This window comes from Oenanthe melanoleuca, chromosome 4A (assembly GCF_029582105.1).
Source record: "Oenanthe melanoleuca isolate GR-GAL-2019-014 chromosome 4A, OMel1.0, whole genome shotgun sequence".
NCBI classification, from domain to species: Eukaryota; Metazoa; Chordata; class Aves; order Passeriformes; family Muscicapidae; genus Oenanthe; species Oenanthe melanoleuca.
In genome coordinates, this window is record NC_079338.1 from 1,113,810 (window position 1) to 1,137,022 (window position 23,213).

Below are 23,213 nucleotides of genomic sequence, written 5' to 3' on the forward strand. Positions count from 1 at the left end.
AAATTAATTGGAAATTTCCAGCAGCAGGGCCCTGGCAGGGATGTGTAGTGCAGCCAGGGATGCTGGGGAAATCCTGGGGAATTCCTGGAGGAACCCTGCAGAATTTCTGGAGAATTCCTGGAGAAATCCTGGAAAATTCCTGGAGGAATCCTGGAGAATTCCTGGGGGAATTCTGGACAATTCCTGGAGAAATCCTGGACAATTCCTGAAGGAATCCTGGAGAATTCCTGAAGGAATCCTGGAGGAATCCTGGAGAATTCGTGGGGGATTCCTGGAGAATTCCTGGAGGAATTCCTGGAGGATTACTGGAGGAAATCCTGGAGAATTCCTGGAGAAGTCCTGGAGGAATCCTGGAGAATTGCTGGAGGAATCCTGGGGAAATCCTGGAGAAATCCTGGAGAAATCCTGGAGAATTCTTGGAGGAATTCCTGGAGGAATCCTGGAGGAATTCCTGGAGGAGTCCTGGAGGAATCCTGGGGGAATCCTGGAGAAATCCTGGAGAATTCCTGGATAAATCCTGGAGAATTCTTGGAGAAATCCTGGAGGAATCCTGGAGAATTCCTGGAGAATTCTTGGAGGAATCTTGGAGAAATCCTGGGGGAATCCTGGAGAATTCCTGGAGGATTCCTGGAGGAATCCTGGGGAAATCCTGGAGAATTCCTGGAGAATTCTTGGAGGAATCTTGGAGAAATCCTGGGGGAATCCTGGAGAATTCCTGGAGGATTCCTGGAGAAATCCTGGGGAAATCCTGGAGAGTTCCTGGAGAATTCCTGCATCCTGGTGCTGCTGGAGCCAGGAGAGCCCCCAGGGCTGAGTTTTGGAATTTTGGAATTTTGGAGCAGAGGGAGATTCTCCCAGCCCCTCTCCCCAGCTCAGTTAGGAAATCCCTAATCCCTGCAAAATCATTTATTTGGGATATTTAACTCCAAACTTTTACCTGCTTAGCTCTCTTAAATCCACAAGCTCATTAATTCCCTTCAGATTAATAACAATCATCTCTTTAATGGGAGCAGCTCTGGCCAGGATTTACCTTCCCAAAAAACTCTTGGAGTCAATAATACCCAAATAAATAATATTTAATCTTTAAGGAAATAATACCCAAATAAATAATATTTACTCTTTAAGGAAATAATTCCCTTCTGCCTTTAATTCTTCCCCAATTAACAGGGAGCTGATCAAAATCTGCTTTGCCCAGCTCAGCCCCTGGTGGAAGCTTTTCCCAACTCCTCATTTATTAGTGGTATTATATATTAGTGGTTTTAATTATTTTTAATTTTTTGTGTTTTGTTTTGCTTTTACTTAGAGTTAGGATTGAATGTATGAGAGATTTTTTTTTGTTTGGACTTTAATTGTTAAATAATTTTTTATTTAAAGTAAAGAGAGTTTTGTAGTACTTTTAGCTAATAAGCTAAAAGTGAGAAAATATTGGTGTATTTAGTTATAAGGATTTTTAAGTTTGTCTAATTAAAAACTAACATTTATATTACTTATACTTTTAACTTAACTAAGCACTTGTGACTTGTACTGCATTAATTTTTATTTAACTAAAAACTACTTGAAATTATGAAGAAGAATTAAGACCTTTCATCTTGTTCTATATTTATTACTATATTTTAAAACTTTAAATTTTAAACTTTTTACTATGTGCTACAACACCTTTTACTATGTGATTACACACTTTTATTTAAACTGCACACCAGTGATTTCAACTTTATTACCTAAATTTGGAAGTTTTTTTCTGAGGCTTCAAGTCAAAAGCAGTTTAATCTTGGGTAACAACTCAACAGCAGCAGCAACACCAAGAGAAGAAGCAGCTTATCCTTAATTTGCCATTCAAGGGTTTTCCTTTCATCTCCAAGTTCCCTACATTTCACATTTTCTAGCACTTCTGTTGTTTGCATTCCCTTTTTTCCCTTTATACCGCTCTGATTTTTAAAGGCTGCTTTGATTTCTGTGCCCCAAAATAACCCAAATTAATCCAAAATTACCCCAAATAATCCCAAAATAACCCCAAAATAAACCAAAATAACCCCAAAATAACCCAGAAATAACCCCAAAAAACCCAAAAATAACCCCAAAATATCCACAAAATAACCCCAAAATAACCCCAAAATAACCCCAAAATTCCCCCAAAATAACCCCCAAATAACCCCAAAACAAACCAAAATTACCCTAAATAATCCCAAAATAACCCCAAAATAAACCAGAAATAACCCCAAAATAAACCCCAAACCCCAAAATTACCCCAAAATCCCAAAATAACCCCAAAATAACCCAAAATAACCCCAAAATAACCCCAAAATAAACAAAAATAAGCCCAAAATAATCCCAAATAACCCCAAAATTACCCCAAATAATCCCCAAATAATCCCCAAATAACCCCAAATAACCCCAAATAACCCCAAATAACCCCAAATAACCCCAAAATAACCCCCAAATAACCCCAAAATAACCCAAATAACCCCAAATAACCCCAAAATAACCCCAAAATGACCTCAAATAACCCCCAAATAACCCCAAATAACCCCAAATAACCCCAAATAACCCCAAATACCCCAAAATAACCCCAAAATAACCCCAAAATAAACCAAAATAACCCCAAACTCCCCTGTCCTGCTCAGGGTTCATCCACCCCACCCTCCACAACCCCATTCCTGCTGCTGGCTTTGGGGAATTGTGAATTTAGAGAGGAAAACCCAAAGTCCAAACCAAACCAACAGTGATTATTTTGCTGCATTCCAGGTTTTCCCTGGGGAAGCTCCAGAGCAGGAACCTGGCACAGCTCACACACATTTCCCATTTTTCCCTCCTTGCAGCAGCACTGGGGATTTTCCTGCTGGATAATTTGGGTCTCTCTCATTATCTCATCCTGCTCCACCACCCAGGATTTGGAGAGGGTTTCAAAACTGGATAAAACTGGATAAAACTGGATAAAATGGGAGCTGGATAAAATAGGATTGCACTTCCCAGCTGACAGCTTTTGATAAGATCCCCAGTGCTGCTCCCTGCTCCATTTTTTTTTCCCCTGGGAGTTTTTCTGCCATCCTGGGTCCTGTTCAGCCCTGGCTGTTTCCTTCTGGCAGGTGCAGCCCAGGTGGGAAATCTGGATTATCTTCAGCACCTTTTGTCCTTCTGCTGTCGAATAAATCATTTTTGGAGGATGCAAATTGCCATTTGTCTCACTCTGCAAAGGGAGAGGGAGGGCAGGAAAGGGGTTAGGAGGGAATTTGTGTTGCTGGCTGCACCCAAGGACCCCAAACCTCCCCAATTTCTGTGATTTCTATGAGGAAAACACCACAAAAAAAAAAAGCTTTGTGTGTGCTCAGAGCAGCCTCCAGCACCTGTCCCAGCCTCCCCCAGCCCTCTGCCCTCTCTATATTTACCCAGGGGGAGCTTTCCAAGAATGGAAGTGGTAAGATAAAACCCCAGAGGGGCTAAAATTAGTCCTGGCGTGGCATTTCAGCTGTGAGCTGGCCCCACAGCCCAGCCCTGCCAGACCCTGCTCGTTTTGGGGTTCAGCCCCAGCAGGACTCCCCAGGGCACCCCAGGTGCTCTGAGCATCCCAGGTAAGGAGGGACCAGAGGGACAAATCTGCTCTGTCACCCCTTTTTTGGGGTCTGGGGGTGATACAGGGAGGGTGGGGTGCCCGGAGCATCCCTGGAATTGTTGGCATTGGGGTTTTGGGGCAGTGGGAGGGGTCCCTGCCCTGCTGGGATGAAATTTTAAATTCCAAACCAAACCAAAGGGTTTGTGAGTCCCTGAGTTGTGGTTTGGGCTCTGAGGAACCTCCCTGGGCTCCTCAGGCAGAGCCAGGACTCTCCTGGTGCGCTCAGGAAATGTTCCAGCTGCTCCAGCACCTTTCCACAGTTTTATTTAATAACAGGGAACAGAACTGCCTTTTATCTGGGATCTGTAATAACCCCCAAAGCTCCAGAGCTCATTCCAGGAGTCCAATGAGGAGCAGCAGAACTTCCCTAAATTCTGCATAAATTGGGTTAATTTATATATTAATTATATATTATAATACATATTATATTATTATATATATCTGTATATTTATTGTCATAAATTATTATTTAGAATTATAATTCATATAAATTACATATATATATTCTTTATTATATATTTTTATATATATTGTTATAAAATTATTATTTAGAACTATAATTCATATAATTTGTATCTGCATGTCCTTTATTCTATATCTTTATGTATATTGTTATAGAATTATTATTTATAATTCTAATTTATAAAAAAATATATTTTTATAAACATGTATAAATTATATATTTATATTGTGTATTAGAGGCTGGCTGGCAGCCCAGCAGAGCTTTGGTGCCCTCAGCCTTGTCCCAGTGGCCCAGCTGTGCTGGTGGCCATGTCCCCTGGTCATATATATATATATATATAATATATACATATATATAGATACATATATATATATATATTATATATACATATATATATATACATATATATATACATATATATATAATATATACATATATATATACATATATATATATACACACACACATATATATATACACACACATATATATATACACATATATTTATTTATTTATTTATTTATTATTACTTATATATAATACCTATTATTTACATATTATACATAATATATAATTTATATATCATATGAAATATATAATATATAATATATAATATATAATATATAATATATAATATATAATATATAATATATATTAAATTCATATTAAATATAGATTTAATATATATTTATATATTTATATATATTTATATTTTTATAGATAGAATTTATTATTTATTATGTATATATAATACCTATTATTTATATATTATACATAATATATAATTAATATATTATATAAAATATATAATATATAATTATAATAAGTATATCTTTAATATTTATTTAATATATATTTACTATATCTATAATATATATTTAATATATATTTATTTATAGATAGAATTTATTATTTATTATTTATTATTTATTATTTATTATTTATTATTTATTATTTATATATAATACTTATTATTTATATATTATACATAAAATATAATTATAATAAGTATATATTAAATATGTATTTAATATATCTATAATATATATTAAATATCTATTTAATATATATTTATATATTTTTATTTATTTATTTATTTATTTATTTATTTATTTATTTATTTATTTATTTATTTTTATATATAAATTGCAGCAATTGCTCCTCAGCTAATTAGCAGTTTGCGGGGGCTCCTTTGCTAATTGCTCACTGCAGCTCCTCCCAGGACGGGTCAGCCCCAGCTCCGCCTGCGGAGCAAACCCGAGATGCTGCAGGGCTCAGGTGGCAGCGGGACATCCCGTCCTGTCCCTGCTGTCCCCCGAGGCCACATCCCGTGCCAGAGCCCAGCCAGGGAGGAAAACCCTGGAATTGTAACCCAAGGGAGGCGATGGAAGGGGTTTGATCCCACTCACCTCGTCCCTCAGGATTTGGGACAAGGGATGGAGGGACAGGACACAGGGATGGGTTTGGGGATTTGGGGCAGGAATTGTTCCCCGGGACGGTGGGGAGGGGCTGGGCTGGAATTCCCAGAGCAGCTGTGGCTGCCCCTGGATCCCCGGGGCAGTGGGAGGTGTCCCTGCCATGTGGCTCTGGGTGGGCTGTAAGGTCCTTCCCAAGCCAAACCATTCCATGATTTATGGGATCCTGAGCCACACACCCACCACAACACTGCTCCCATTATTCTCTCAGCCTTTCACCCTTTCCTCACACGATGCCTTGAGCACATCAGCAGCATCCTCACCAATATTTGCCCATTTTTTGGAGAATCCTCCTTATGTTGAGTGAAAACTTCCACTAAAACTCAGCTGTGGGTGTCAGGGGCTGGTTCTAACCCAGGTCTGTACCCTGCAGATCTTTGTCCTCATCCCTGACCATGAAAGCAGCAGATGGAGCACAAAATGAGCCTCATGGACATCACCAGGGTGTTCTCCCTGCTGCAGCCCAGGGATGAGGAGGAGGGCAGCCAGGAGAGCGAGGAGCTGAGCCAGGCTGTGTGCCAGGACGACCACGAAACCCTGGCCAGGCTGCTGGCCCAGGACAGGTGTGTTACCAATGAGAAAATCTCCATATTCAGCAAAATTTCAATTGCTTTATTTTAGATAGACAGAGCAAAGCAGCACTGGGGAACATGAGGGGTCACCACCCACTCCACACTCCACCAAACTTTGGTTTTGCAGCTCCTTTTATAGTCTGGTTTTCTTGTAGTCATCAATATTTTTTTTTTTGTTGTTGTCATAATTTTGCCAGGTAAGCAGTGGTGGTCAAAAATGTGAAGTCCCATAGAAACCATCTGCTCTTGGTAGATAAGGAATGGCAGAAGTTGGGAAGTCTGGTCTCAGTGGATAGGCTGCAATTGATTACACAAAGGCAGAAAATCTGATTTTGCAGAATCTTTCAAGCCTCATTTTTCAAACTGGTACTAGATACAACTTGTTTAGAAAACATAATATTTATAACAGGGGGATTTAAACCAGAATGATTTAATCATATATTTTCCTTTCTTTAGTGTCATGCTTCATTTCAGACCAACAGTATTCTGTGTTGGAGTCAGTGAGTCAGGGATCTCTGAATTCTTCAGAAAGAAATCAGAGTGCAGTGATTGAATAAGTCTTAGAGTGAGTTCTGATGTTTTTAGTGAGTAAAAGGTGTGGATTCCACAGTGTTCTAGTGAGGGCTGAAACACACTGATGTCTACAGTGGAGGCTCCAGTTGTAGACAGTGCTTAGACATAATAGAGCTCTAGTAAGAATATTGCTGACATTTTTTAGATAGAACAAGATAGATTGTATGAGTAGTTCTATACACAACCTGGTGTTCTAAGAAACTGGAATTCTAATAGGTTAAGGAGTGGTGGTCTGAGTTTGTGTCTGAGCTTGTTGGAAAAATCCTGTATAAGAGTTTGTATTGGGAGAGTTGGTGCTTTCACTATTGGCTTTTGCCAGGGCTTCCACCATTCACTTATTGCTTATTGCTGCTGCTTTTGCCACTGCTGGTCTGTGCACTCTCGAGACTGATGTGCTTTGCAATAAATAACCTTTTTATCTATTAGCTGCTTTGCTTATTTAAGATAACCCAACGAATAAGAGCCTAAGAGCTCCAGAGTTTGGTGCCTTAGAGCACTGGGGGTCAGAAAAAACCCCACAAATCTGTTATGGACAAACCCTAATACTTTTATGATTAACACCAATTTTTTATCAATTATCACAGGTACTCATCAGTCAGAAAGAACCCCACAATCGTGGTTTGGACAAACACTGATACTTTTACAATTAACACCAATCTTTTATCAATTATCACACGTACTCATCAGTCAGAAAGAACCCCACAATTCTGATTTGGACACACCCTGATACTTTTAGGATTAACACCAATCTTTTATCAATTATCACACGTACTCATCAGTCAGAACGAACCCCACAAACCTGGTTGGACACACCCCCATACATTTCTGATTAACACCAATCTTTTATCAATTATCACAGGTACAAGAGACTCATCAGTCAGAAAGAACCCCACAATCCTGGTTTGGACAAACCCCATAGATTTATGATTAACACCAATCTTTTATCAATTATCACAGGTACAAGAGACTCATCAGTCAGAAAGAACCCCACAATCCTGGTTTGGACAAACCCCATAGATTTATGATTAACACCAATCTTTTATCAATTATCACAGGTACAAGAGACTCATCAGTCAGAAAGAACCCCACAATCCTGGTTTGGACAAACCCCATAGATTTATGATTAACACCAATCCTTTATCAATTATCACGGGTACAAGTGACTCATCAGTCAGAAAGAACCCCACAATCCTGGTTGGGACACACCCTGACACTTTTAGGATTAACACCAATCTTTTATCAATTATCACAGGTACTCATCAGTCAGAAAGAACCCCACAGTTCTTGTTGGACACACCCTGACACTTTTATGATTCACACCAATCTTTTATCAATTGTCACAGGTACAAGCGACTCATCAACCGCCGGAGCGGCTGGGGGGTCCCCAGCACCCCCCTGCGCCTGGCAGCCACCCGGGGCTGCCTGAGGAGCCTGAGGGTGCTGCTGGCCCACGGAGCCCATGTGGACAGCCTGGATGTGAAGGCTCAGACCCCGCTTTTCGTGGCCGTGAGCAACGGGCACGGCGAGTGCGTGCGGGCGCTGCTGGAGCACGGCGCCGACCCGCTGGGCAGCATCCTCAACAACTGCTCCCCGCTGCTGCTGGCGGCCAGGGACGGGCAGGTGGACATCCTGCAGCAGCTGCTGGAGCACGGGGCTCAGCCCAATGTCCAGCCCAGGCTGCCGGAGTGGGCGGCCGGCTCGGTGTCCTGCTCGGGGCCGCTCTACCTGGCGGCCGCCTACGGGCACCTGGAGTGTTTCCGTCTGCTGCTGCTGCACGGGGCTGACCCCGACTACAACTGCACCGAGCAGGGGGTGCTGGCCCACGTCAGGGAGCCCAAAACGCTGCTGGAGACGTGCCTGAGGCACGGCTGCCGCGGCGATTTCATCAGGCTGCTCATCGATTTCGGAGCCAACGTGTACCTGCCCAGCGTGCCCCTGCCCGGGGTGGCGGCGCACGGCGAGGGGATGCGGCTGCTGCTGCAGGCTAGAGGTGAGCTGGAGTGTGCCCCAGGGCTGGCAGGGGCTCAGCTGGGCTCTGCTTCCCTCTTCCCAGCAGCCCTGCCCGGGTTTGTCACCAGCCTTGGCTCCCCTCGAGCATCACTTGGCTTTGGGGGTTGTGGTGCCTCATCCCTGCTCCTGGATCCCTGGAAATGCCCAGGGTTTGGAGCATGTGTGGGGTTGTGGTGCCCAATCCCTGCTCCTGGATCCCTGGAAATGTCCAGGGTTTGGAGCATCTCTGCCCCTGGATCCTTGGAAATGTCCAGGGTTTGGAGCATGTGTGGGGTTGTGGTGCCTCATCCCTGCTCCTGGATCCCTGGAAATGTCCAGGGTTTGGAGCATGTGTGGGGTTGTGGTGCCCAATCCCTGCTCCTGGATCCTTGGAAATGTCCAGGGTTTGGAGCATGTGTGGGGTTGTGGTGTCCATCCCTGTCCCTGGATCACTGGCAATATCCAGGGTTTGGAGCATCCCTGTCCCTGGATCCTTGGAAATGTCCAGGGTTTGGAGCATCCCTGTCCCTGGATCCTTGGAAATGTCCAGGGTTTGGAGCATGTGTGGGGTTGTGGTGTCCATCCCTGCCCCTGGATCCCTGGACAAGCCCAGGGTTTGGAACATGTGTGGGGTTGTGGTGCCCAATCCCTGCTCCTGGATCCTTGGAAATGTCCAGGTTTTGGAGCATCCCTGCCCCTGGATCCCTGGGAATGCCCAGGGTTTGAAGCATGTGTGGGTCTGTGGTGTCCCATCCCTGTCCCTGGATCCCTGGAAATGTCCAGGGTTTGGAGCATGTGTGGGGTTGTGGTGCCCAATCCCTGCTCCTGGATCCTTGGAAATGTCCAGGGTTTGGAGCATGTGTGGGTCTGTGGTGCCCCATCCCTGCCCCTGGATCCCTGGCAATATCCAGGGTTTGGAGCATCCCTGCCCCTGGATCCCTGGACAAGCCCAGGGTTTGGGGCTGTCCCATCCCTGCCCCTGGATCCATGGAAATATCCAGGGTTTAGAGCATGTGTGGGTCTGTGGTGTCCCACCCCTGCTCCTGGATCCATGGAAGTTTCCAGGGTTTGGAGCATTTGTGGGTTTATGGCTGTCCCATCCCTGCTCCTGCACCCCTGGAAAGGTTTGGAGCATGTGTGGATTTTTTCTGTCCCATCCCTGCCCCTGGATGTCAGGAAGTGTCCAAGGTTTGGAGCAGCCTGGGATAGTGGGAGGTGTCCCTCCCATGGGATGAGATGAGTTTAAATCCCCTTCCCAGCCTAAACCCTCCTGTGATTCCATCATTCCCACAGCCTGGTTCCCCCACACTTGTTGGGTTGCTGCTTTTCACCCTTGCACCCCTTCCTGCTGCTCAGCTTGGGCTCTCTGTCCAAGACAAAAATCCTGGTAATCTAAAATAATCTAAAATTATGGAAGATTTCTGGGCCCCAGCCTCAGCACAGAGGTTGATTTTTCATGGGATTTTTATAGGATCATGGAATTTTTATAGGATCATGGAATTTTTGTAGGATCATGGAATGGTTTGAGTTAGAAGGGACCTTAAATATCATTTTATTCCAACCCTGTGTGGTTTGCTCATCCACATCCCTTTCCTTTGGGTGATGCTGGCTTGGAGGGCAGCAGAACTGTGTGTCTTGAAGGTGACTGTGTGATTTTCCTCCCACAGCTCATCCCAAATCCCTGCTGTCCCAATCCCGCCTGGCCGTGAGGCGCCTCCTGAAGCAGCCCAGCCTCTCAGCTGCCCTTGGAGAGCTGCAGATCCCCACAGTCCTGGCCAAATACCTCCAGCACCAGCCCTGACCCCCAGGGACACCCCAGCTCAATCCTGCCCCACCCCCTGCCACTGGATCCCAGCGGCACCACTGGGAATTTGTGGTCACAAGTGGATTTTTGGGGATGGAAACTGTGCCCGTGTGGGAAAGTGGGAAGGAGACAGAGGAGAGGAGATCTGATTCCCCTGGGTGTGCCTCAGACCATCTTTACAGAGGGATTTTATATTTTTAGCTGATTTTGGTTGGAGAAGGGGGAATTCCTGGCTGGGAGGATGGGGATGCCCTGGCACCCATTCCCAGAGCAGCTGTGGTGCCCCTGGAGGTGCCCAAGGCCAGGCTGGACACTGGGGTTGGAGCAGCTGGGATGGTGAAAAGTGTCCCCAACAGGATGGGATTTGGGATCCCTCACGATTCCACAATTCCCACAGAGGTTCCCAAGTGCCTCCTCCCCTTGGGAGGGGCAGGACTGGAGCACAGGAGGGGCTGGGGGAAAATCCAGAGTCCCAACATCCCCCCTCCTCTCTCTGCCCCAGCTCTGGCCCTAAATATCATCTTCTCACCCCAAACATCCCCTTCCAACCCCAAACATCCCCTTCCCACCCCAAACATCCCCTTCTCATCCCAAACATCCCCTTCTCACCCCAAACATCCCCTTCCCACCCCAAACATCCCCTTCTCATCCCAAACATCCCCTTCTCACCCCAAACATCCCCTTCCCACCCCAAACATCCCCTTCTGATCCCAAACATCCCCTTCCCACCCCAAACATCCCCTTCCCACCCCAAACATCCCCTTCTCACCCCAAACATCCCCTTCTGATCCCAAACATCCCCTTCCCACCCCAAATATCCCCTTCTGATCCCAAACATCCCCTTCTCATCCCAAACATCCCCTTCTCATCCCAAATATCCCCTTCTCACCCCAAACATCCCCTTCCAACCCCAAACATCCCCTTCCCACCCCAAACATCCCCTTCCAACCCCAAACATCCCCTTCCCACCCCAAACATCTTTGAATATATTTGAATTAAAATGTTTTAATATTGGAATTAAACTGTTGTGGCCTGGCTGGTGAAACATCCCACACCTGCCAGGGAAGGGATGAGGGATGGGGAGTTTCAGGGACCTTTGTGTCCCACGGCTGACTCCCTGTGTGACACCCACGGGGACACTGCCAGCAGCTGTGGGTTCAAACCAGGCAGCTCCCTGCAGGTTTATTGGCTCCTGGCAGGGATTGTGGTGGCTGTTAATCAGCATTATTAATTAATTAATCAGGGCGTGGGGCTCTGCCACGGGGAGCTGTGGGGATTGGAGCAGCCTGGACACAGGGAATGGGGACACTGGTGGCACTTGTGTTTGGGAATGGGGACACTGGTGCCACTGGGAATGGGGACACTGGTGGCACTTGTGTTTGGGAATGGGGACACTGGTGCCATTTCCCATCAGGAATGGGGACACTGGTGCCACTTGTGTACAGGAAGTGTCACACACAGTGTCACACAACAGTGTCACACACAGTGTCACAGACACAGTGTCACACACAGTGTCAGACCCCTGACCCCACAGTGCCACACCCAGTGTCACACACAGTGTCACACACCCAGTGCCACACACAATGTCACACACGGTGTCACACACGGTGTCACACCCAGTGTCACACACACAGTGTCACACACACAGTGTCACACACCCAGTGCCACACACAATGTCACACACGGTGTCACACACACAGTGTCACACAATGTTACGCACAATGTCACACACAGTGTCACACACCCAGTGTCACACCCAGTGTCACAGACACAGTGTCACACACAGTGTCACACCCCTGACCCCTGCAGTGTCACACCCAGTGTCACACACACAGTGTCACACAATGTTACGCACAATGTCACACACAGTGTCACACACCCAGTGTCACACCCAGTGTCACAGACACAGTGTCACACACAGTGTCAGACCCCTGACCCCTGCAGTGTCACACCCAGTGTCACACCCAATGTCACACAATGTCACACACGGTGTCACACACGGTGTCACACACACAGTGTCACACAATGTTACGCACAATGTCACACACAGTGTCACACATCCAGTGTCACACCCAGTGTCACACAATGTCACACACGGTGTCACACACGGTGTCACACAGTGTCACATCCCCCGCAGTGTCACAGACCAGGACACCCCCCCACTCCCGTGTCCGTGTCCCCGCGTGTCCCACGGGTGTCGCGCCAAGACCACGCCCCCGCTCGAGACCACGCCCCCTGTCAATCATCCACCAGCGAGGCCACGCCCCCAGCACTGTGACCCTCCTTGAGGCCACGCCCACTCGGCCCCGGCCCCGGCCCGGGATCCCGGACCGTGGGGCGGACACCGCGGGACAGCCATGAGGGGACACTGCGGGACGGGCATGAGGGGACACCGCGGCACGGGCATGAGGGGACACTGCGGGACAGCCATGAGGGGACACCGCGGGACGGCCATGAGGGGACACCGCGGGACGGCCATGAGGGGACACCGCCGCATGGCCATGAGGGGACACCGCGGGGACCACACCCCGCCCCCGTGACCGCGCCCCGTTCCATTGGCCGCAACACGGAGCCCGCGCCCGCCCTCACGCACAGGCCCCGCCCCCCGGCCCCGCCCCGCCCGTCACGCGGCGCCGCCCCTGCCGCCCGCGCCGGGCGGCCCCGCGGCCCTCGCGCGGCCTGAGGGCAGGGCCGGGGCCGGGGGTCCCGGCGGAGCGGGGGGAGCCGCCGCCGCCGCCCCGCCGGTAAGTGCCGCGCTCCGGGCCGCGCTGGGGCACCGATCCCTCCGCGCCGCTTCCCCAGCGATTAACCGACCCTCCCCCACCGCCCCTCGCGTTCTCCCGGATCCTCCCGAAAGTTTGGCAGCGCGGCGAGGGCAGAGGGAAAGGCCGGGCTGGGGGAGCGTCCCCGTGTGGGCTGGGGGTCCCTGAGGGTCGCCTCCGCTGCGTTTCATTGTTACCGTGCTGCTTTTTTGTTGCTTTTCAACCTTATTTTTCACGTTTGATTGCTCGCGGCTCTTTGCCCTGGCTGCCCTTTATTTCATTTTTAATATTGAATTTTTTATCCTTCTCCAACCTCCCCTCCGCAGCAGTGCCGGTGCTGACGTGGAGCTGGAGAGGAATGATTCCCAAAAGGAATTTTTGAAATCCTGCCTCTGTCTCATGCCCTCCCTTGGCTATTTTCCTGTCCATGTGCAGGTTTGAGGTCATTTCATCCCAAATTTTCCAGCAGCCCCTGTCCAGGTGCAGGTTTGGGGTCATTTTCCCCCAATTTTCCAGCAGCCCTTGTCCAGGTTCAGGTTTGGGATCATTTCATTCCCAGTTTTCCAGCCCCTGTCCAGGTGCAGGTTTGGGATCATTTTTCCCCAATTTTCCAGCAGCCCTGCCCATATCCAGGTGTGGGCATTTCTCCCTCTATCCAGGTTTCTCCAGAGGCTTTGGAGGCACCAGTGGGACAGGTGAACATGAGGGGTTATCAGCAATCCCAGAATTCCAGAATCATGGAATGGGTTGGGTTGGGAGGGACTTTAAATCCCATCCGTGCTGATGCCAGATCAATATTGAGGCAAAGCAACCCTGAGGAATAAAAATAAACCTGGGGTTGTGGGTTTGCTGTGGGGCTGCAGGAGCAGAGGGCATCGTTTGGATGTATTTTTAATTTGGGATCTCTGGCTAAACACCTCGGGAAGGTTTCCTGGCCTCCTGTCAGTCAGAGCTCAGCCCGAGGCATTACAGCTTGGGAGCCACATTAGGATTTTAATGCGTTTAATTTCTCCAGCCTCACCTCTGCAGAAGAAAGATGATTATAATTGTTTCATTTCTCCTGTTCCTGACAGCAATCCTGGGTCAAATTTCAAACCTACCTCTCTGCTTCCGGGATAATCTCATCAGGGGCTTCACAGTGGGTGTTTTTAAGGCGATTCTCTCTCGCTGGACAGATTATTTTAAAAACAACTGAAATCTATTGAAAAAGCCAGGGTGGTTTTTCTCTGGACACGTGCCTAGGGAGGGCTGTGTCCTGGTTTGGCCTCCCTCAGGATTCTCTTTGGAGGCTGGGAGGGGGTTTGGGAGGTGCTGGCTCTCACTTGAAGGTAGCCAAACCTGATCTCCCTGGAGACAGAAAATCTGGGAGGCTGCAGGGCTCAGACCTGCCCGTCCCCAGTGGGGATGTGAGGTTTTCCTGCTCATGTCATTTAAGCGACATTTTGGATTTTGGAAGTGGAGGGAGAGCTGCTGGCGGAGCTGTGCTGCCGTGTGCTCACCTCTGCCCTCTCTCTCCCTGTGCCTCAGGTCGGTGATGTGTCGGTCGCAGCTCCCGGAGCTCCGCGCTCCCCACGCCGCCGCTTGCAGCTAGATCCACGCCCGGCGAGCTGCCATGGAAACGGGCAGCCCGGAGGAGCGGGACGGAGCGGAGCCGCGGCGGCAGGAGGGCGGGGACGCCCCTCCCGACAGCGCCAATGGCTCGGTGGTGGCGGCCGAGCCGCAGCAGCCGCCCCCCGGCAAGCTGAGGAAAACGGCCTTCAAACTGTTCGGGGGCAAGCGCAGCATCTGCACCCTGCCCAGCTTCTTCGGCGGCCGCGGCAAGAAGGGGCTCAGCAAGTGCAAGACGCACGAGGGGCTGAGCAGCGCCGCCTGTGACAGGGGCGGTGGCACCGGGCGGGACAGCCCCTCGGGGGACAGCAGGGATGGGCAGCACGCAGCCCTGGCCAGCTCCCGCAGCGCCCAGCTGGCCACCGACAGCAGCACCCGCGGGGAGCTGGGCCAGCAGGACGGCTCTCCCCCCGGCAGTATGGAGGGCTGGGACAAAAAGCCCAGCGGGGAGAAACCCTCCGTCCCCAGACCTAAGAAGGGGCTGAAAGGGTTTTTTAGCAGCATCCGGCGGCACAGGAAGAGCAAGGCTGCCGAGAGCGAGAGGGCAGAGCTGCCCGAGTGGGGCGGGGACGCGGAGGAGGCTGGCAGTGCTGCTGGAGGGGGAGTGCAGAGCCAAGGAGCTGCGGAGGGCAGGGCAGCAGGGCCCGAGCCGGAGGGCACAGCCAGCCTGGGGGGTGACTCCAGCTGTGGCCAGCCCACCGAGCCCTCGGGCCCCGTGGCCGATGGAGGCGGCTCCGAGGGTGACACCGCGGCCGTGCCGGGGGACGGGGACGTGCCAGATGCCAAACCAGAGGCCGAGGCCGCCGCCTGCGCCGAGTTTGACCGGCAGAGTTTGCTGCTGGCCTTCCACCCTGACTTCATGGACAGCGAGCCGCCCTGCCTGCACTCCGGGGAGCTGCTGAGCCTCATGCTGGGGGACGTCACCTCCCTGAAGAGCTTTGACTCGCTGACGGGGTGCGGTGACGACATCGCCGAGCCCGACATCGCCGAGAGCAGCGTGGCCGTGGAGCGCGGCCGCGACGCCGCCAAGCGCGGCTCCTGCCTCGTCACCTACCAGGGTGGGGGGGAGGAGATGGCCATCCCCGAGGAGAACGAGGACTACCTGCAGCAGGTGTGGGACAGCAGCGTGCCAGGGGACAGCAGCTACGGCGCCCAGGTGTCCAGCAGCAGCCTGGAGACACACGCCTCGCACGAGGCCGACGCCCACCCCTACATGGACGGCGTTGATCTCCTGACGCCCCAGAGTGACCAGCAGGAGTCTGCCCCCAACAGTGACGAGGGGTATTACGACTCCACCACTCCAGGGCCGGATGATGAGGCTGGAGAGGAGCTCAAGAAGGACAGACTGCCCCGGGACAGCTACAGCGGCGATGCACTTTACGAGTTTGACGCCCTGATGAGCCCCTCTCACGGGGAGGAATCCCTGTTCGAGGGCAAAGTCCCACACCAGGGCATCTTCAGCTACTTCATGGACTTCTGCCTCCCTGCAGAGAAGAGCCTGATCCAGCAGATGATGGATCAGAAAAGAGGGCTGATGGAAACTGAAGAAGAAGGGCTTGCAGCCATTCAGAAAGAGCTGCTGTACTGGGAGCTGCAGAGGGAGCCCCTCCTGAAACGCCTGGATGTCTCCAGCACGGAGAAGTGTCCCCGGGAAAAGCAGTGCATTGAATGTAAAAGCAGAGCAGCCAGCTCCATTGGCAAGGCTCAGAGTGGCCCTGGGAGCGAGCAGGTGGCCTCACACCCCCCGAGCCGGGCTGTCAATGGCGGGGTGGCAGTGGCCAGGGCTGAAAATCCGGAGTGGAGGGATTTCCCAGGGACTCTGTGTCCGGACAACTGTTACAACAGCCAGAAAGGCCCCGGGGGTTGCCTTATTCAGCTGACAAAGAACACGCCAGGGTTCGATGCGGAGCTGGACTGTGGGATGTTTGGGGACCCAGCCCAGGCAGGGCTGTTCCCCGGGTTCAGGCTCCCGGAGCAGGAGCACGGTGCGGCAGAGCCCCAGGTGGGCAGCGAGCCCGAGCACGCCGTCAGCTTCTCGCAGGCTCTGGTGGAGTTCGCCAGCAGCGGGACCCTCTTCTCCAGCCTCTCCGAGAGCCTGGGCAGCTCCGCCTCCAGCTCGTCCTTCACGCAGAACCTCCCCGCCCTGCCCACCATGGTCACCTTCGACGTGGTGGACGTGGAGCAGGACGGGGAGGGCGAGTGCGAGCAGCACCCGGAGCTGACGGCGGGCGAGGACATCGCCGAGCCCTTCGATGACGGCTACGGACAGAAAGAGTCCCTGGCTGAATGTGACGAGAGAATGTCCCCGGGCTTCTCCCCGGGCTCCTTCCAGAGCTGCAACTGGGGTGTGGCCAGCCTGCCCCGCCACCTGCGCCTGCACGGCCTCAGCCCCTCCCTGCCCGCGCCGCTCTCCGTGGACAGGAGGAGCCGCTCGCTGGACACCGAGAGCCTGGAGCTGGAGCTGGAGCTGGCCGAGCCGCAGGCTGCCCGCAGCGGCCCCCAGCCCTGCCGCCTCCGGGCCCGGCGGGAGGCTGCCAGGAAGGACTCTGCCGGGGCCAGGAGGAGCAGGAGCAAGGAGGAGGGCGAGCAGCTGCAGCACGGCGCCTACACAGCTCCCGGCGGGGTGCAGCTCTGGGTGGAGAGCGTCTGGGAGCCTGCAGAGCCAGCAGCCGCGTCCCCTTTCCTGCCCCAGGCCATCGGGGAGGCTCCGGAGGGGCGGCCCCAAGAGGCGGAGCTGAGCCGGCTCCCGCTGCGCCCCTCCAAGCTCCCCCTGCAGCCCGAGGCGCGGCGGGGCTCCTACCGCCACCCCGGGGATGTCCCCAGGCTGCCCCACCCCGGGGATGTCCCCAGGCTGCCCCACCCCGGGGATGTCCCCAAGCTGTCCCGTGTGTTACCGCTGGGAGAAGCGGGGCTGCCCCCCAGCTTTGCTTTCCCCTCGGAGCACCGTGCCAGGGGCAAACCCGTGGGCATCGCCCAGGGAGTGCCACAGCACCCTGGGGACAGCGCTGGGGACACGCAGAGCCCCCCGGAGCCCCTCAAGGGCAGGGCCACCCCGGGGCACGGCCGTGGCACCGTGTGCGGTGTCACCGACGCTGAGTAGTGCAGGAGTGTCACAGTGTCACCGTGTCACCCAGCCCGGGGCTGCAGGAATGTCACCCCGGCTGAGAATCTACAGGAATGTCACACATCACCCAGCCAAGGAGCTGCAGGAATGTCACCGTGTCACCGAGGCTGAGAATCTACAGGAATGTCACTTGTCACCCAGCCCAGGGGCTGCAGGAGTGTCAGTGAGGCTGAGCATCTGCAAGAATGTCATTATGTCACCAGCCAAGGGAATGCAGGAGTATCACCTAGGCTGAGCATCTGCAAGAATGTCATTGTGTCACCAGCCCAGGGGCTGCAGGAGTGTCAGTGAGGCTGAGTATCTGCAAGAATGTCATTGTGTCACCAGCCAAAGGGATGCAGAACTGTCACCGTGTCACCATGCTGAGGCTGCTCTGGGCAGCAGGGGGCAAAGGGAAGGACAAAACCAGGAGCAGTTTGGGGGGGACCTGAGTTTGAGCTGGGCTGATGCTGCTCTCCTCTCCTGCAGCCATCCATGGCCCTGCCCCTGTAGCTGCTCCAGTGGGGTTTGGAGCTGCCTCCAGGATTCCTCCATCCCACGGAGGCACTTTGTGCTTTTCCAGCCCTCTCCAGCACCGAGTGCAGCAGCAGAAGCTGGGATGGACCTGCTGCTGGTTTGTGCAGGACTGGGGCTGGGGGAACAGGCCTTGGGCAGACTTTGAGGGAAATGGGGCTGTTCTCTTCTGGGTGAAATGTTTTGGTTCAGACTCACTGGGAATGTCTCCTCAGTGTGGGGAGCTGGGAGGAAAGGAGCTGCTCCTTCAGAACAAGGGGAACTTTGCAGCAACATTTTTATTTATTTGGTTTGTCCTTGCCCCAAAGCAAAGCAGGAGCTTTTGTGTGTGTGCTGATAACGTCTCCAGGTTCGGTTTCAGTTTTACTCACAGAGATGTGCTGTCCATGGTGTCCCTTTGAAGAACAAAGTGTTGGTCCTTTCTTTGTTGTGGTCTTTTTCACAGTGCAGAATTCCTGGTGGAAACTTTCCCTTGCTCCTGGCCTCTCCTGGGCCATGGGGACAGGGAGGAGCCTTTGAAATAAGCTAAATTTGCATCGTGCCTGTAGCTGTCAAGTGGCAGATGCTGTTACTTTCTCAAAAGGAAACTTTGTGGCTTTTTTATTTAATTTTTTTTTTTTTTTACGGTTGTTTCCTTTGCATAAACCCACAGGAGGGAAGTTTTGTGTTCCTTGGAATTTGGGATGGACTGCAGCTACATTGGGATTCACTCCTCCTGACTGGAGGGAACAGAAAAGCTGGAAGCTGCTGGAGGTTTGGGATTTTTTGCCTTTTTGAAGGAATGTGGAGGAGGGACACAGGCTGAGGGGACAGATTTTGTCCTGTGAGCTCTGTTCCAGGCTCCTGCTCCCCTCTGTGATCCCAAACCCCAACCCATGACACAAAGCTGCTCCCTGTCCTCTCCAAGCTCTGTCTTCTGATTTCATTCCATTACCAAGAATTTTTCTTTCCCCCCACCCCTTATTGCCCTTTCTCTATTTTTCTTTGCAGCAGAGTTTGTAGCATTCAAAAAAAAAAAAAAAATCCCAAAGTGGAAATACCAGAGTTTTAGCACATTTGTGGAGTGAGGGGTGGCTCTGCCTGGTCAGACTTGATTTTTAACACATTTGTGGAGTGAGGGGTGGCTCTGCCTGGGCCAGACCCGATTTTCCTGCCCTGCTGGGTCACCCTCCTGCTGCTCTCCTGCTCCACATGGATGTGGCTCCATCAGCTGCTCCCTGCCATCCCTGCATTTCCAGCACAAGGAGCTGATTTTGGGTTTGTTGAGGGTTTTTTTCCACCCAAGTAAAATGAGATATTCCTTTTGAGAAGAGATTCCTCCTGCCCTGCCCTTGGATACCTGGGAAGGAGCAGGGGGACTCTGTGTGTGATGTGATCAGAGCAGATCCCTCTGTGCACCCACGGGCTCAAACCTGAATTTTTCCATCTTTTCCTGCCAGGAACCTGCTGTGCCATCCTCCCTCATCCCAGAGAGGATTCCCTGGGACACAGCTGGCTCTGGGTGCCACTGCCACACCCAGACAGAAGTGGGGAGCCAGGGCAAGGTGGGACAGCGCTGGGAGCTTTTCTCCCCTCATTAGCACAGCTGCTAATGAGCTTTGGATTGTTAATGACCTAATCTCAAAGCAGGCACACCCTGCTGGGACACCACAGGGACATTGTCACCCCTCACAGCCCTGGCTGGCTTCAGTCCTGCTTTTATTTCCTTTCACGTCTCACCAAAGGCACCCGGGGGGTTCCAGGCTCTGGAGCTTTGTTCAGCCAAAGTCCTGCTGAGGGCTGGGGGTGTCTGGGTGCTACATGAATGTTCTGTAGGATCCTGGTGGAGGTGGGGAGGTTCACAGTCTGACTTTATACCAAAGGTTTCTCCTCTTAATTCGATGGGAACTCAACCAGGCAAATAGCTCTGGAATTCAAATGAGTTTTCCTAACTCTGCTCAGTCACTAATTCGCTGGATTATTGGCAGATTCTGCCCCATTAACCCAAAGAAATGGGAATTTCCAGTGCAGCCTGTAAATGATGACTGCAGTAGGATTGGATTTCACTGCCTGCTGAGCCACTCTTCCCAAAAAACCCCCTCGGGATCCATGGGAACAAAGCTGGGCTGGAGCTGGCTCAGCCCAACACTGCCTTACCCCAGGAGCTCACATTTGGGGTGCTCCCTGAAAGGGCTTCCCAAGCAGAAACCAGTCAGAAATCACAGAATGTCCTGCCAAAATACTGAGGGGAAACTCGAGGGATCGGCCTTGCCTGCAGTGAGGGATGGTGAAGCTGTGATGGAGCCACACCAAGAGGTTCTGTGTTGCATTCTGGGGACTTGGGGGGTTTGCTTTGCTTTGTTTGTTTTTATACACATAAGAAAACAGTCGGTTTTTCTCTATTTTTGTATAGTTTTGCATTTTATAATCATGGGGAAATTTTACAGATTGTTCTTTTACTCGTGTGTCTTGTCTTTCCACGTGGTGTGGTTGCTTTTTCCAAAGGCCATTCCTGCTGCCTGGATCCCACCAGCTGCTCACCAACACACTTTGCACACACCTGAGACATCCTTGACCCTCCTCTGTCACACTCAGCTCTCCCTTCTTTGCTTTTCAGTGTTGTTTTTAATCCCAACCTGTGGATTTTTGGTGATTTGTCCCTCCAAGTGCTGTAAAAAGCCCACAGGTTTCAGCTGAGGCTTTCCCTGCTGATGTAATTTTATCTAAAATTGGGGGCTTCTCTTCAATCCCTGTGCAGGAGATGCTGATGGATGGAAATGCTCTTGGAGAGATTTCCTCTCCTCTTGCTTGGCTTGGATTTTTCCTTAAATAATCCTGGGATGAGCAGAGCTTCTGGAATGTTCAAATCCAGCCCAAAGCAAATTCCCCTCTTTTTTTTTTTTCCCCAACAGAGGTGGCAATTGTCACTAATTTGGCTCTACATAGAATTTTTTTTTTCTTCTAATTAATAACTTGTCACCTAATGGTGCTTTTAAATTTTTTTCTGCCCTGGAATTCTGGGGTCCCTCTTCTCCTTCACTTCTCAGCCACATTGAGTCACCCCAAATCTCCATTTGGGTGAAGGAAGAAATTCAAATCCCAAAAAGGAAAAAAGGAATTATCCCTTCCTTCTCCTTGGCTGCCCCATCCTGCTGCCAGGGCACCAACCTGGCTGAATTGGTTTTGGTTTTTTGTTTTTTTTTTCCTTCCTGGTCTCATTGCTACTAGTCCTTTCAAGTTTTTAATGTATTGATTGTGTTTTAAAATGAATGTTCCTTTCACTGAATTCTAATGAATAAACTGCAGATTTTTAGAGAACATTGGATTTCACTGCTGGTTTGCTGTTTTCATGCTTATTTCAAGTTTTTCTTTCCCTCTCTCTCCTGCCTGTTGGTTATTTGGAATTTCTCATTTATGGGATTTATTTCTCATTTTATGGAATAGACTTTATTTCTCTTAAGTACAATTTGGTTTTTATAAGAATAGATTATTATGCAAACTAATTTTTATTCTTAGAATTTTTTCTTACAGGCTAGCTGAGCAAGGCCTGATTTTATAAAGCTTTTCTTTTATAAAGTTTATGAGGACAGCAGGATCAGCTCTTGGGATGGGAACACTTCAAACCCTCAGCTCTAATTGCCTCCTTGTAAACACAAATTGACAATTTGCTGCTGACAAATTCCTGCTGACAAACCCTGCCTGCAAGTCGGTGATCACAGGAATGCATCTCACACTTTGAAGTGTTGCTTTTTTCCTCTTTTTTTTTTTTAATCCAAAGTGATTTGAAAAGTGCTGACACAACAAGTTTGGGTTTGTGGCACTGCCCAGAAATGGCTCTGGCGTGGCCTGGTCACCTTGGTGTCACCTGTCACCCGTGGGGCAGCTGCTTTAGTTCCTTCCCCCTTCCATGGATCAAGTGGAGCTTGTCCATCCCATCCCAAATCCCATCCCAAATTCCATTCCCAAATCCCATCCCAGATCCTGTCCCAGATACTGTCCCATTCCAACCCAAATCCCATCCCAGATCCTGTCCCATCCCAAATCCCATCCCAAATTCTATTCCCAAATCCCATCCCAGATCCTGTCCCATCCCAAATCCCATCCCAGATCCCATCCCAAATTCCATTCCACATCCCAAATCCCATCCCAGATCCTGTCCCATCCCAAATCCCATCCCAGATCCCATCCCAAATTCCAAAACACATCCCAAATCCCATCCCAGATCCTGTCCCATCCCAAATCCATCCCAAATTCCATCCCAAATCCCATCTCAGATCCTGTCCCATTCCAAATCCCATCCCAGATCCCATCCCAAATTCCATTCCTAAATCCCATCCCAAATTTCATTCCAGATCCTGTCCCATCCCAAATCCCATTCCCAAATCCTGTCCCATCCCATCCCCAAATTCCATTCCAGATCCCATCCCAAATTCCATTCCTAAATTCCATCCCACATCCTGTCCCATCCCAAATTCCATTTCCACATTCCATTTCCAAATTCCCTTTCCAAATGCCATCCCATATCTTGTCCCAAATTCTATCCCAAAATCCCATCCCAGATCCCATCCCAAATTCCATTCCACATCCCAAATTCCATTCCACATCCCAAATCCCATCCCAAATCCCATCCCAGATCCCATCCCCCCTGATGTTATGGGGTCAGTTCCCAGCTGGAGGCTGGGACACCCATCCTGGGCACACAGCACTGTCCCCACCTCACATTTTTGGGGTCCCTGGGTCCCCC

At 50.6% G+C, this 23,213-nt stretch overlaps 2 protein-coding genes across 3 annotated transcripts; both read left to right on the top strand.

Annotated features, from left to right (window-relative positions):
- The first annotated feature begins 2,728 nt into the window (after positions 1-2,728).
- Positions 2,729-11,502, top strand: ASB12 (ankyrin repeat and SOCS box containing 12). 2 transcript variants are annotated; one of them, XM_056491284.1, is made up of 5 exons: positions 3,747-3,994; positions 5,223-5,348; positions 5,919-6,108; positions 8,034-8,680; positions 10,347-11,501. In XM_056491284.1, exons 3-5 carry the CDS (start codon positions 5,954-5,956, stop codon positions 10,478-10,480), a joined length of 936 nt encoding a protein of 311 aa, XP_056347259.1. In that variant the 5' UTR covers positions 3,747-3,994; positions 5,223-5,348; positions 5,919-5,953; the 3' UTR covers positions 10,481-11,501. The 2 variants fall into 2 exon arrangements, with proteins under 2 accessions (XP_056347260.1, XP_056347259.1); XM_056491285.1 differs by lacking the exons at positions 3,747-3,994; positions 5,223-5,348 and adding an exon at positions 2,729-3,566 and having other exon boundaries at positions 10,347-11,502.
- Positions 11,503-13,115: 1,613 nt separating this feature from the next.
- AMER1 (APC membrane recruitment protein 1) lies at positions 13,116-21,794 on the top strand. Its single transcript, XM_056491272.1, has 2 exons — positions 13,116-13,227; positions 14,773-21,794. The coding sequence occupies exon 2, from the start codon at positions 14,858-14,860 to the stop codon at positions 17,951-17,953; it is 3,096 nt and encodes a 1,031-aa protein (XP_056347247.1). The 5' UTR covers positions 13,116-13,227; positions 14,773-14,857; the 3' UTR covers positions 17,954-21,794.
- Positions 21,795-23,213: the final 1,419 nt, after the last annotated feature.